A 14831-nucleotide genomic window follows, 5' to 3' on the forward strand; every position below is an offset into this window, starting at 1 on the left:
AGACTCCACAAGTTCTGGAGAATGGTATTTCAAGATCTAGAGGTACCATTAGTTAAGTTCACTACATGAATAACTACAACAAAAGCCACAACATTTAAACTGAAGGCGAATTTTACAAAAAAGACTTTATTTTTGGATATTCCTGGGATATCCCATTGACATTTTCTTTTGAAACAAATACACAGTAGTTACTATCCCCCTACCTTTTTTTTTTTTTGGACCCAACAATTGTGTTTCTTCCTTCCAAACAGGAGAGCATTTATGCCCATACAGTATTTTTGTTAAGCCCAGATACAGGAGCTAAACAAAGAGAAGCCCCTGAATGCTTCAGGGAAATGTGATGGGCTGGGAACACAACTTAGCCTCACAAATAAAATTCAAGCACACAACACCCAGGAAACTATAAAGGAACATCCTTACTATGATCCTTCCACAAAAACTCAAGTTACTCATTAGAAAAAAGAAAAAAAAAATAAAAGCTTCCTTTTTTGCTAATTTTTTACAAATATTTTAAATGAATAACAGAATGACTTGTTTGAAGACACAGACTTGAATAACAGTCTGATTGGGGAGACTCAAGTACAAGGTGATAAGAGCCTTTTTGTGTCTCTCTTCTCATCTGCTAACATGTTGTGTTCGTTCTGTTCGTGAAAATTAAACAATTGAGAAATTATTTGTTTTTCCATAAAATGCAGTTTACCCTTTGTGTAACATAAGTTAGGTATGTGTGATATGCAAACCTTTTTTTTTTTAAATCGTGTATTACCTAAAATTAGAGTAATTGCCACATTATTAGCTATCCAATTGGTCTTGCAACATTCTGTATGCATTGTCAAGTTTCACATTGCTAATTTCCTAACAAGCACAGTTTGTTTTCAGATGCCCCAAGGCCAGTTTACTAAGACCAAACACAAGCTCTGAAAGCTAAAGGAAAAAAAAAAATTAAAAAAAGTCCTATGAACCAAGAAATTTTAAATCCACAACACAATCAGCTTCTAGGGTAAAAATGTCCCTCAACTGATTTAAGGGCATTTGCTTTTTGAAGCACAACAAAACAAAGCCCCAGCACTCGAGTATTTTTAACTGAGTGCCAGTTTGTGCAATGCATTTTTAATTGTGATGTGTAATGGTTTGCAAGAGAACACCCCATCAATTAATCACGAGTGCCTTCTCATGTCTGCTCGGTGGGTGCTAGTGGCGTGCGTTTATCTTACATGTTGTGAACACTACAGAACATTTCAATGAGCTCACTTTGAAAAACACAGGCCACACACTATTCTGCAGAAATTCCAGCAATTTCCAGTTGCATGTATAGGACTCATGTTCACAGGCACAGGGTCTGAAGTGAAGTTAGCCCACTTCTGTTTCTGAGAGTTGAGACAGGGGATAGAAAGCCTTAAATAAATATATGTGTGTCTATGGATGTGTAAATATGTTTATCACAAAATCAAACATATAGATCACTCTCTTAAGAGGTGATACCCTCATCAGCAAATGAAGCTTTCTGTGTCAAAAAAAAAAAAAAAAAGTGTCAAAACCTTTCCATCCTTATTACTGGTGGAAAAACTATCAAAATTGGTATTAGATGCTTTGAGATGTCTGGTGAGAAGCTGAACCATTTTAGAGAGGGTTAATTATCTATTTGGAAAAAGAGCTAAAATATTTATCAGATATGTGATCACTGACTTTTTTTTCTAAGAAGGCTTTATCACTGTTTTATGTTTTAGGAGATTTATCAAACATTTACATATTTTATCTATAAACCTAGAAACAAATGAAAGTTGTAATTACATACCCCTCAAAGATTTTTTAATGCTAAAAAGACATATGGTCTTTGGTCAATTTTTTATAATATCAACACCCGAAAAAAAGTTTGCTTTAATTAGGGCAGTAACTTGATGCATTCTGAAAATCAAAACGTTACAATGAAATTGCTCAGTTCATAAATTAGATTAAAAAAAACAACTGTATGTACCAGAATCATCTGGAAAGCTCTTGAATTGATATGCCTACATATGTATGAAAGATTTTAAGCTATTTTCCATTAAAACTGATTTTCAAATCACTCATACAAGTGAAATAATGTTAATATTTCTTTTAGAAATATCTTTTGAAAACACATTTCTATGAATTACTTAAAATTTAATCTTATTACAAATATTTCTCCTAGGAAAGCCAACACTCCTAAGAGTAATATTTAAAATACTAAAGCTCACATTTGGACTTACTAGACTAATAAAAAACTACTCTCTCCCTTTTGAAGAGTGAAATTTAAACTTTTTTAAAGTGAATCTGAGGAACATTTTTATTATATAAAGAAAAAAAAATCAACATTTTAAGCTCACTAGGTTGCAGCGTGGCTTTGATATATTTTAAATACTTAACTTGTAAAGCATTTTTACTAATTCATGAACTTCTTGACAGAATATACCATTTTTTCCAGCTTAGAATGTAAAAAAAACTATTTTAAATTTGAATGGAGTTGGAAAACGTCCCTCAAACAAATGCTGAAAACACTTGTAACAAAACAGACATGAAATCACAGTCACCCCCTAATAATTTAATATTTATCAGGAGTTGCTATAGTAATTTATAACACTGAAAACTATCAAACTTAATATGGTCAGGACCATAGGCATACTGAAAAATGAACCAGAATTAGATGAGACTACAAATATCTTCCACACAGATTTTGTCAAAGATCTACTTAAAAGACACTGGTACACTTAAGCAGTACAGTTCACTAACAGATTTTGCAAGCTTTTGTTTCCAATTTAGTACCTGTAAATTAATGCTAACTGCTGTGTAACCATCAACATAAACAAAACTCCAGTTTTTCTTTCCAAGCCTATACACAACTATTTATCTTCACTAAAATAATTCATGCAGCAAGGTATTATCTGCCTTGATAGCACAGTCTTCTGACGCTGAGCTTTCCCAAGTTCCAATAAAATTAAGGCACGTTTTCACATTGTATTTGTGATCTGAAGTCTGCACTAAGTGGAAGGACTCCAGTGAGCTTGTACTATAGCTGGATGCATTCAGAGCCACCATAACACAAGTTTGCTCCCATCCCCAAACAGAAGTAGTGGTTCAGAAGACAAATAGCACTTCAAGTAAAAAACTCTTTGAAAGTGATTGCTAAACAAGATATGGTAGGCTTTTACTCTAACTCACAGTTTATTTTACCATCACATTTTAAAGCTGTAAATTTCAATATATGCACTTATTTCCATCAACACATAATTGGATTTTCTTCTAATTAACCTGTTTGACAAAACATTTAGCTTTAATACACAGATTTGGTCTGTAGTAGTAACGTCTGCAAGTGGGTAAGAAATTAATCTTCCTCTTTCAAAAACCTTAATCAAGCAAATAATATCCCTAATATTGATCTCCTCACTAGGTACAGGAGATCTCAGTAAATGCATCGAATGCACTATGTTACTTCACTAATCTGAATGCTATTCAAAAAGCAAGCTGCCCTTATGGGTTCTGTGCCTAGGGTCGTCCTGCAGCATGTTATTTCCAATCTTACAAATGCAAAATATATGCTCTCTGATGTAGCTGCCATTATTGAAAGGGTCCCAGCCCCACAGTTCACAGCCTAAATGACTGGCTCTTTTGCTACCAGTTGATGAAAAAACAGCATTAGGAACTCTCTTTCTTTAATAAACTCACCTTCTGGGCTGCTTTAGAGGGACTCTTGTTTTTGCTTCCTTTGGGTCTTCCTCTTGGTCTTTTAGGAGATGGTTCACCAGTTGGTTCCTAAATACAGGAAAACATGCTATTGTGGCAAGAAGCTACAGCTAACCAAGAAGAACTGAATGATAAATTACTGAGCAGAAAACTGAGCAGTTACTTAAAGTACGTGAATTAACAGTATAAATAAATGCAACAGTATTTAAAATGCAACTTGAAAAACTAAACAACTCAAAGTGAAGAAAAAATGCATTTAACATAATAAAAGACTTTAACTTTCCTTGTAATTGCATACAAAAAAAAAAAAAGAATAAAGAGTCTGCATACTCTAGCAAGTTAGTTATATGGGAAAACACATTTTTAAAAGAAGATGGCCACAGTTTCCCTCATGCAAGAATGATTATTTCAAAATTAATACGGTTATCCATTTAATGTCAATTGCATTTCATTATAACAAGATACAGTTATCATATGCAGTTACTAGCACACACTTTTGAAAAAAACAAAACACAAAACAATGCTAACTACTGGAAAAGTTGAAAGTAAGCTTAAGACTATTTTCTTTCTCAAAGGTACAAATAATTTGGGGGGATTTTTTCTGCAGTTCTGAGCTCTGCATTACATTCACACCTATTGCAAACAGAATTGATCCGAGTAAAATGCAAATGCTAAAGTTTCTTGAAATGGAGCACTAGCAAGCCAAAAAAAACCCGAGGACGTAAAATATCTGAAACAGTAACAACAACAACAACAAAAATCTAAAATGACTGAGCAGAAGCAATGATTGTTTTCGGAGTTTTGTTAACTAACTCCTCTGGCTGACAGCAAACAACCAGTCCTTAAAAATGCCTATGAATTACTACGAGCTCGGACTCCAAATATTTATTCAGCGAATCACAAATACTATAAAACTCTTCAAGCCTTCAATATCATACATTTCCCTCGGACTACGGGAGGTGGCAAATCTAATTCAATGCGGTTTGTTAACTTAGACCAGCTTAAAACCCTTCAGCTTTTCCACTCCCGGGGAGGCTCAGGGTGCAGGCTCAGGCTGGGGAGGCTGCAGAGGGGCTCAGGCAGCGCACAGCTGGGCTGAGCACGGCTAAGGAGACGCGGCTTGCTTTCTCTGCCATACATTCAAATGAAAAAAAAAAAAAAAAAAAAAAAAAAAGGAAAAGGGGTGGAGGGGGGAGAAGGGAAAAAAATGGGGAGTGAAAGGGGGGGGAGAGGAAAGGGTGCTGGGCTGATGCTGGGCACGGAGCCGCGGGCGGGTAGCGAGTGGCACTGAGGGCAGAGCGGGAAAAGCAGGGGCTCCACTCGCACGGCTTTCCAAAAAATAAGAATAATTAAAAAACAATAATAATTTTTACTTTCTGTGCAATTTGCTGGAGCACACCGGGGGCTCGGCACCGGCTTGCCCCCGGCCCGGGGCTCAGCTCCTGGGCTCGCTGGGTGCCCCCGAAGCCCCTCGCAGGCTCTCGGGGCTTGGAGCTGATGCTGAATGAATGGGGCGAGAGGTTTTAAAGCTCCGCGGAAGCTTGGCTTTTAAATGCGGCTCCCCGGGCGGCCCTACTACTTCCAGCCGCGACTTCCGAGGCAGGGAAAGGGCCGCGGGGAGCCCCGGGCAGCCCCCGAGGAGCCCCGAGAGCCGGGAGCGGCTGTGCCGGGCGGTGCGACAGCGGCACTCGGGAGGGATGGGGTGGGATGGGGTGGGATGGGACGGGACGGGACGGGATGGGATGGGGAGGCGGGGGGGGATAATGCGCGAATCTGGCAACCTTAGCGCGGATTGAGGTCTGGCGAGTCAGAGAGGAGCCCTGCGAGTCCCCTTCGGGGCCCCGGGGGGAGCCGGGCGCCGTCCCCGCGCCTCGACCTGCCTGGGAAAGCGGCGCAGCCGAGGCAAAAGGTGTTGCAAATGCAGGGCAAGCCCCCTCCGGCTGCCTCCCCCACCTCCGTCGGCAACGGGGGCACCTCTCTGCAGACGATGACGGGGGTGAGGGAGGAGGTGGGGAAGGGGGGGACGCCAGGAAAAAAAAAAAAAAAAAAAAAAAAAAAAAGAGAGAGAAAAGAAAAGGGAAAAAAAAAAAAAAAGCCAACCCTATGCGACTTTCTAGACACCCTCCTCTCCCCCAACCCCAGGATCTAGGGGCAGTCAGGGGCTGGGCTGGTCAAGCTCGGAGGCGGCAGCAGCCCCGGTGGGACCCGACACACGCACACACACACACAGCACACACACAGCGCACACACACACACACACAGGCTCACACTCACTCACACACACACACACACACACACACACACACACACTCACACACACGCTGAGACCTTGCGAGGGCTCGCAGAGGAGGGAGCCCGGGCGAGCCCCGTTTCCCCCCGCTCGCCGCTTTCGCAATTTCAAACCCAGCTCGAAAGGAGCCAGCGAGCGCTGGTTGGTCGGAGCCTCGCCGCTCCATGTTCCCCGTCCCCATTGAAAAGCCCCGGCTCGCCGGCCGCACAATAGCGAAAGCCCCGGGCGGGCTCCGCGGCCCCGCCGCCCGCCCCGAGCCGCCGCCGGGCGCTGCCCGCCCCGCCGGGAGCCCCCGCGCCCCGTCCCCGGCCGCCTGCACCAATACGTACATGGTTACATGCCTACAACACTACAGATCTGCGGCTCTACGCCTCTACGCGAATACTGACTTGTGGTTGCTTCCTGGGTCTGCCTCGTCCTCTCTTCTGAGGCTCTGCGGTTGCAGGTTGCTCCTGGGCAGCAGTGGAAGGCTGACCGGGTCCCTCACCTTGTGCACTCATCGTGACTTCTGCCGCTCAGCTTTGAACCGGGTCTCTCCAAAGCACCTTGGAACGGGGGGGAATCAAAAGGAGCTCTTGCTGCTTTTGCTGCTCGCTGCCACCACCACACCGGACGTCCTGGTGCTGCCAAAAAGGAGAAGAGAAGGGGAGGAGGAGGAGGAGGAGGTGATGGTGGTAGTGGTGCTGGTGGTGGTGGGAGAGGAGGGGGAATGGAGCTCTCCTACAATTTAGGAATGGTTAGTAACATGAAGCAATTCAAGAGAGGGGAGGATTTTTTTTTTTTTAAAAAAAAAAAAAAAAGGAGAAGAAGAAATAAAGGCAGAGTAGTAGATCGCAACCCTGGAAATGCGAGCAGAGAGGGAAACACTGCGAGGGTAGTCGGAGCGAACCGAGAAGGGGAAAAAATCCTACAAATTGAAAGCAAGTGGTGGCTATCGCGCTTAGATCGGATCAGGACAAATTAAGATAAGACACACTGAAAGTGGACTGAGAACACTGCACGGTCTTGCCAGAAGCATGCACCCTGGGAAGCCGGGGATTTCGGCAGCAGCGGGAGCAGCGGGCAAAAAGCGCGATCATTTAAAAAATAATAATAAAGCGATTTGGGAGATTGGGAAGAAAAAACTGAGGGGGGGCGGTCCTGGGTTCGTGTCTGTGATGTGAGCTGCTGGGACTGGAAATATTATTATGCGAGTCCTGCCCACGGACTAAACTAGGATGAGGGTTTAAAAAAAAAAAAAAAAAAAAAAAAGAGGAAAAACCACCTTTACCCGTGGGTGGAAAAACCAGGAGGGGGCTGTGCAAAAAGTAAAAAATAAAAAATAAAGGGGGGGGGGGGGGGGGGGGGAGGGAGGAGGCAGTGCAAAAAAAAAAAAAAAAAAAAGAGGGGGGGGGAAACCTAGCTGGCTGGCGGCGGGCCAGATAAAACATGAGAAAGCCGGCGGCCGGGGGAAGCGGCGGCACAGCACGGCCCGGCCCCGCCGCCGGGTTGAAAGGCCCCGGGCGGGCTCCCCGCGGCCCGGCCGCCGCCGCGCAGGGGGCGCGCAGGGGCTGCGCGGGCGCGGAGCCGCCGCCGCTCCACGTGGGCGCCGCGGCGCGGAACAAAGGCGGCGGGGCCGGGGCCGCCCCTGGGCCGGGCCCGCCGGGCGCCACCCGCGCCCCGCCCGCGGCCGCGGGGGGATCTGCACCGGGGGGGCCGGAGGAGGCGAGAGGTTGGCCGGGAGGTGCTGCCGGGACAGCGCCGGGCAGCGGGGGAGAGCCCCGGTGGTGCCCGCGGTGCTGCTGTGGTCGCACCTGGGCTCCAGCCCCACGGCTCCCTCGGGGGTCCGCCAAAATTGGGCAGCCCCCTGCGGCGCCCTCCTCGTCCGCTGCTGTTTTGGGATGGGCAGTGCGAGAGAGCCCCGAGGAGGGGACAAAAATATCTGGTCCAGTGCCGGGCTGGGTGCTTCCAGTGGTCTGGGTAGGCTACACACGCTTAGTCGTCTGCAGATAGGTAAAGAAGTGCGATTAGGCAAAAAGTTGCTTCAGTCAAACATACAGCAGGCAGCTGAGTTACTTTCTGTGGAATAGGAAAGCTAACACTGCGGACAGATGGGCTAAGGAAAGAGTAATCCTAGAACACTTCTTAAGGCTGCAAATATTCCCGAAGTGTGCTTAATCCAATCACGAGCCTTCCAAGCCCTCTTCCCTCCCGTCCCCGAAAGCAACCAGCTATGGAAGATGGACACGGTCCACCTGTTAAATCTCATCGCTATTGGAAAGGTCTTACACAGCCCCAACGATGTGTTGTAAAATGTTCGGTTCCCATCACGCCACGAAGAAATCTGAAGGTCTCTGCATCCACTCTGTACATCAAAAGGTTAAGCTGCTGTATGAGATCAAGAATCCAAGTGGAGATTGTAAAGTCTATAGTTTAAAGCGCAGCAGCAAATAATTTTTATAACATCCATTAATCTCTTTGGAGCGTATTCATGGCTGTGGAAGACAGTGGTACATGCGATTGCTAAAAACCTGTAGCTCCAAAGCTGCTGTCTCTACAGATTCATCCCATATGGGCTATTAGTAGTTCCATTAGTCTTTCCTCAAGCAGTTCTAGTAACAATACCATGGTCCAAAGATTTTTACATAAAGCCATAAGCAAATAATCTTCACATGGGAGCAATGTTCCTAAGCTCACACTTTGAAAGCTATTCCGGACATGAAAGGTCTCGGTGCTTGCGCTGTGCCCAGCATAATAGAGTTCTGGTCCTGCTGGGGACGTCCGCCCACAAATTCACTATCGTGACAAGGCTTAGCATCGGAGATGGGAACGACTATGGGTCTGACTTCCATTCGAAACTGTCTTCGTTCCTTCCTTATCCAAAAGTTCTTAAGTCATAAGGCAGATGATGTTCCTGATGGAGCATCTGGGAACATGGGATTGTCTAGACTAATCCAACATCTTGTCCTTACATCATTTATATCCAGACTACCTTAACACAGGTAAGCGCACGACATCCAGAACTCAGAAAGCCCGACTCCCTGAAGTGGCTAGCGGAAGGGGGAAGCCAGAAACAGCTCTTGGTTTTGTTCCAGGTTCCTTCCCCAAAGAGATGTGGTAACTGTTCCAATCCATCCTCCCTGCGTATGGATCGCTGCTCCATCCAGAGCAAACAGCAGTAAACAGAACTGTATAACTCACTGAACAGGACACGGCAAATCTACCGGAGTAGAAATGACCTGCTTTCCACGAGCTTTGATCTGAGATTTAACCTTTGGTCTGTCAACTGAAGTATTAATTGTCAGTGCTTTAATGGTTTTTGTTTTCCTGAAAGCATCCCTAACAGGTTAGGTTACTTAAAATAAGTCCTGGTTTTTACTTTCCATGAGCCTAAAAAGTCAGATTTTCACAGAAATTAGAGGAACTTCCTACAAGGTTAAGAAGAAGAGGGCAAGACAGATTTTGCTACCTCACCTGCAACACTTCTCAGGAGGCTGTGTGTTATTCTGAAGCCAGCGTGACAGCTTGCAGTGGGTTCATTGGCCCAGTGCTGCCTGGTTCTGTTCCCAGGGGGGCTTTTTCAACCCTAACAGCAGCACTAACATCTTGCATCAGAGCACAGAACGGACTCCAGATTGCAGCAAGGTGCCCTTTGGAAAGACATCCCAGTCAGCTACAGTAAGCTAATCAGGTGTTGGAGAGCCTTCTTCACTTGCTCGTTTCTTCATCTGCCTCCTTTTTTACAAGCCTGTGGGTGCAGCACTCCATCCTGTAAGTCAATGGGCTTGTGCTGTGGACCATCAGAGGGAGATGCCACCTGTAGATGTAGTTGGTGTGATGGGCAGCCTGCCACTGACTCTACAGTGCCCGCTTGCCGTGCACGTATGGATATGCATGCATTGAGACAAAGAGTGGGAAGAGCCAGGCTATACATCCTTTCTGCTCAAGGGAGTCCTGTTCCCTCCACCCTACTTCTCATGGAGTACAGGCTACCCCAAAGGGATAGTGACAAGGCAAGTTTGGCTTTGGAGGAGATCAATGGCCAGGGATGGGAGAGCACATGGGAAAATTCAGAAGTTTTTCTGCCTGTTTCCTCAGCTCTTCAGGGAGCCCACAGATCTGCATGGCCTCAGAGAGCTCCTTAGAGGAACTGTCTTGGGCTACAACTGTTAAAACCTGCCCTGTCTGTAAGTGCCATACATTGGGTAGGTATTTCACTTCTGTGGCCAAGCAGGGAAGGCAGCCAAAGGGATTTACGTGGTCAGAAGCAACAGTAGGTACCCAAGGAGCTGGGAATCCTGATGCTCAGTTTCTAGAAAACCACCCCTTCCAGGAGAAGTACGTTTTGCAAATATCTTCTGGATTTGCGGGAAAAGATAACTTTCATTTTCCCTGGTTCTTTTGGAACAGGTTCCCTTTGGTCTTGGGGAACACGAGGCAAGGAGAAGAGCAGGCACAGGAGCCTTGAGGGCACCGATCAGATGGGCCTGGCCATGCTGCCGTGCTCCCACTTGCTCCTGTTCATCCAACTGGTGGAACCGGCAGCGGCTGCTGCCTCACAGTCAGCAGTCTGCAGATGGCTGGGATAATGCTTTAGGGAAGCATGACTGCAACTGACAACCAAGACTCAGAAAAGAACATTAAGGCTCGATCTCAGGCCTTGTCTGCACAAGGGAATTTTCTTCCCTCCTCCAAATTCCCACCATTGCTCATATGAATGCAGCTGCACAATTGTTAGGGATGCTGGGAGTCATAATATATGAGTTTTCATCTCGTCAGCCATTTGCAGCACTGTGTCAATTAACCCTCCTCAGAGCAGGGTTAACTGATACAGTGCTGAAAACGGCTGCTGGAGCTGAAGCTGTCTATACTGAGGCTCCCATTGTTGCTAGCCCTGGTGCAGCTGCAGGGGAATCAGCCCATGCAGGGTTATTTCGGTAACAATTCCCTAACCTAAAAACAGCCTAAAAATACAACATGGCCACCTCATGGGCCAAAACATGCTTCCACCTCGCCTCAACAACTATGCACCTAGGCTGTTGCCCTTGGTGAGGAGATCTTTCTGTATTTCTGTATGAAATACCCAGTGGGTTTCACCTCAGTGAACTGGGTTTAGTCCTCACCTGCCCTGGACTTGAAGATGTGTGAGGACAAAGAGCTAATTATCTGGTAGTGTCTTTTAATTGTTTTATACATTCATTAATTCAAAACTGCACTGTCACTTACAGAAACTTATTATTTTATTTATTTATTTATTTTAATTTGTAATGCAGGTCTAGCTGTTTTCTTTATCATTGGAGATTATTGTCCATCAGCACTTTTGGTTTTTAATGCTACCAAGTAAGACCTTATTTACAGCACTGTGAAGACTCAAGCTGATTGTGATGGAGTGAAGTTCTGTTGGAATGAGTGGGGTTGGCAGAACCAGCCCCACTTTTTTCCATGTGCTTTAGGAAGCAGCAGGCTGGTGACATGGGTGAGTTTCGCCCCGTTCCGAGTAAGAAAAACACTTCCAAAAGCCCCTCTTTATCCTCTACCCACACCCACATCCACCACTAACTAAAACTAGGAGATGTTGCTTCGCATTTGTTAAAACTTCCGAACAGCTATTAATTGCACTTTGGAAGTGTGAAAATGTTGAAGCCCAGGCTCAGCAAAAACCTCACTGAAAAACTCTAGCTCTCTAAAACCCTTGATTAATGACAGCCTGGTTTCATTTCATGCTTGGCATTTTATGCAAATAGAGAACATAGCTGTATGCAGACTGCATGTGCCTATAAATATCTGGAGAGGCTCAACGCACCTGCCCAGGGGAATGACAGAGGAGAGCCAGAGGGGATGCCATCTACAGCCACACGCCGTGGAAGTAAGCCGGAGACCCCAGCTCAGAGTGCTGGGGTGTTGGACAACATCTGATTTGGCAGAAACCTGGAAATAAATGGGAATTTTGGGAAAGGGGAAAGGAACTGGCTTGCTCTTCCTTCACCTCTGATGCTGCTGTGGTGGATCCTCTGCCTGGGATCTCTTTGGGTGAAGTGAGGTGCCTGCAAAGCAGGTGTCACGGCAGTCCCTGGGAGGAAGAGGAACAACATACCCACTGCTGTTTAGCTCAGACCCAGCTGAGGGGATGTGTCACAAAGTTCCAAGGTCATAGCTGTCACACAAGGAGCCTGCTTCTTGGTGAGCATATTCATATATTTGCTTAAACGGTTCGCATTAATCTCTTGAAAGGCACTTATAAAAAGGGTGAAAAACTCCCATCATGAGTCCCAGTGCAACTGGATTTCTCCTCTCCCTTAGACCTTTTCCCCTCCAATATTAGGCTCAGTATCTTGCATGTGTTTTTATATGAAACTCTGTGATTAAAAGTACTTAAGACTGGCTCATTTTTCTCTGCAATGAGTTCAGTTATTTCCTTTTTATACCTTCCAGAATTTACTATACCATATCTAAATATTGGCTGCAGTCCACATGTTTTAGATCATGCTCTATAATGGTCCTGTTGTTACAGAATCCTTTGTGTGTGAGAGAGAGAGGGAGTGAGGGAGAGAGAGAGAACATGCATATGTGTTGGAAGGGAGGCAGGGTGCATATAATTGTTTGGAAAGAGAAATCAGGGTATATTAATTCCATAAGTGATTTCTGAACTGATAACATAAAAATGATAAAAATAGTGAGCAGTGAAATTATAGACCTCCAGTGCCCTACCTTGCATGTGTGGTAAATAATACTTCTGATCCCAACATGTTACTCTGCTGTATATATTCTACCAATAAAATGACTCATTCGTCTTTCATTGCTATATAATTTTAAAGATCGGATTTATTGTTGTCACATTTCCTCGTTTTTACATAGGTTCTAAATGTAAACTCTTCAATCTGAGCCATACAACGTGTTAGTCAATTGGAAGCTACCTGAAGATGAAACCAAGGCAGAAGCTGAACGTCCTTCTTCATTACACAAGAACCTCATTGCCTGCTAACGACCACACAGATAATGTATACATGTAGGGCAAGTTGGAGATTTTATGAAAAAGCAGAATTTGATGCCCACACAGATTTTGTGCACAGCAAGCATGAGTCAGCCCCCAGCACATCAGATGAACGAGCCCACGCTAACCGCAGGCCGAGCGCCCTCATGCTCGCGGCGCTGCAGTCACAAGCACGAGGCAAATTCACTCCCAACTTTAACTTCTTGTGGATGAGCCCTAAGGCAGTCTGCAGGTGATGCAAATTCAGACCGCTTTTCCACGGGGAGAAGTTCTCAGCCACCCACGAGAGCAGAGATGCAAAAAGCCCTGTGCTGACTATTCCACTCATCTCCCACCCTGCAGGGCCCTGAGCCAGGGGTTAGGCAGTTCAGAGGGCTAACTGGATGTCATTTTGTGCTGGAATGAAAGTATACTGACTTTCTATAATTTTTTTCCCCCCAAGCTAAGATAAATTTCTGCTCTGGTCCATTAACAATACTTGTATTTTTAATCAGAATTATTTTGTACTGTATTTTCTTTGGAAATAACAGTAATACAGTTTATGTGAAATACAAACAAATGAGGGAACGATTTTTACCTAAATGTATGAATAGCATTTTGCAATTTGTCATTGTGATATATTTATCTTTTGAACTTTAAGTGAGCTCAGCTGAAAAAAATGCTTCTCTTCAGCACATGACTGGAAAATATATTACACCAGAGAAGTATATTGCTGTTTCAGTTTAGAAATTAGTGGCTAAATATAATTTTCCACCATACTTACTTTCACAAAGTATGTAGTAAACTATTTACATTACAGTAAATTCTTAGTACCTACTCCAAAAGGTGTTAAAATCAGCATTCCCACTCACATTAATGGATATTTTGTAAATGTGCATGAAAGCTAAGATCCTTAAAATCCGTTGTTGCCTGCTGAAGCCTTAAAACCACTGTAATACGGCTAGAACAAAACAAATTTGTCAAAGAAACGAACCTAGGGGAACAAAAAAGAAAGCAATATGGAGCAGATAGATGCTGATGAATAAAGTAATGACAACGTACAGCTGAAGACCGGGGTCTGCTCTCTGTCTAACACCCATCTCCTAGTGTCACGGTGTGTTTGTCACTGCGTGCAACCTTTCTGACTGAAACTTCTCACAGATCGAGAGAGGATGCCTCGCTGCTTCCTTCCCCTGGCCGGCTCAGGAGCAGGGAGGAGAGCTGCCTGCAAGCTGGACACATTCTTCCTCTGATGGCAGCTGCTCCCGTTTTGCCCAGGGGTCATTTGCCTGTCACATCCCAGACATGCAGCCATCGTGCGATGGGAGAGCAGCCAAGCAGCCATCAGGAGAGGCTGGGGCCGGGTGAGAGCTGCTGCTGCTGCCAGAACGATGCATCCAAGCTGGGCCCGCAGAGGAAAGCTGCTGGGAACAGGCTGTGGGATTGAGGAACAGTCTCCTCCACCACCAAAGCCTGCAGTCTATAGGGCGAGCACCTGTTTCCTACAGCTTATGGCCATCGTGTTCCCAAACCATTCAGCTCCTTTGGTAATTAGATTTGTGTCCGCTTTCCCTGCGTGCATATATGGACTTTGAGGGAGGCTCCAAGGTCTGTAGTACCGGTTTGGAGCTCAGGAGGCAGATTTTCCTCCTTTCCCATAGCAAAGCATTCCTGCGTAACCTTGGGCAAACCAGATACACCCAGAGCCTTGGAGGTGTCTGGGTGCCTACCTCCCACAGAGCCGAGCAAGAACTGAGAGCCTGTGCCGTATCAGAGAAACACGGATGTCGGTGTTCCCTATCTGCCAGGGCCATTATGAAGATGAAGACATTTCTGGCCTACAGAAACTAGGGTGATGGCAGTCATTCAAAAATCACATGTATGAGAGAGAGA

At 45.2% G+C, this 14831-nt stretch overlaps 1 protein-coding gene across 5 annotated transcripts in view; it reads right to left on the bottom strand.

Annotated features, from left to right (window-relative positions):
* HMGA2 (high mobility group AT-hook 2) overlaps positions 1–7218 on the bottom strand; it is a 112949-nt gene extending 105731 nt beyond the window's left edge. For 2 of the 5 annotated variants that reach the window (XR_011091947.1, XR_011091946.1), the window contains exons 1-2: positions 6379–7218; positions 3682–3768 (exon numbers count right to left, since the gene is read on the bottom strand). Coding sequence is in view for 3 of the 5 variants with exons in the window: in XM_068669290.1 (XP_068525391.1) it covers positions 3682–3768; positions 6379–6489 (198 nt within the window). In the remaining 2 variants the exon portion in view is untranslated. The remainder of the gene's footprint in view (positions 1–3681; positions 3769–6378) is intronic. The other 3 variants (XM_068669290.1, XM_068669289.1, XM_068669288.1) reach the window with 3 other exon arrangements.
* Positions 7219–14831: the final 7613 nt, after the last annotated feature.

The sequence above is a fragment of the Anas acuta genome, chromosome 1 (genome assembly GCF_963932015.1).
Source record: "Anas acuta chromosome 1, bAnaAcu1.1, whole genome shotgun sequence".
Lineage (NCBI taxonomy): Eukaryota > Metazoa > Chordata > Aves > Anseriformes > Anatidae > Anas > Anas acuta.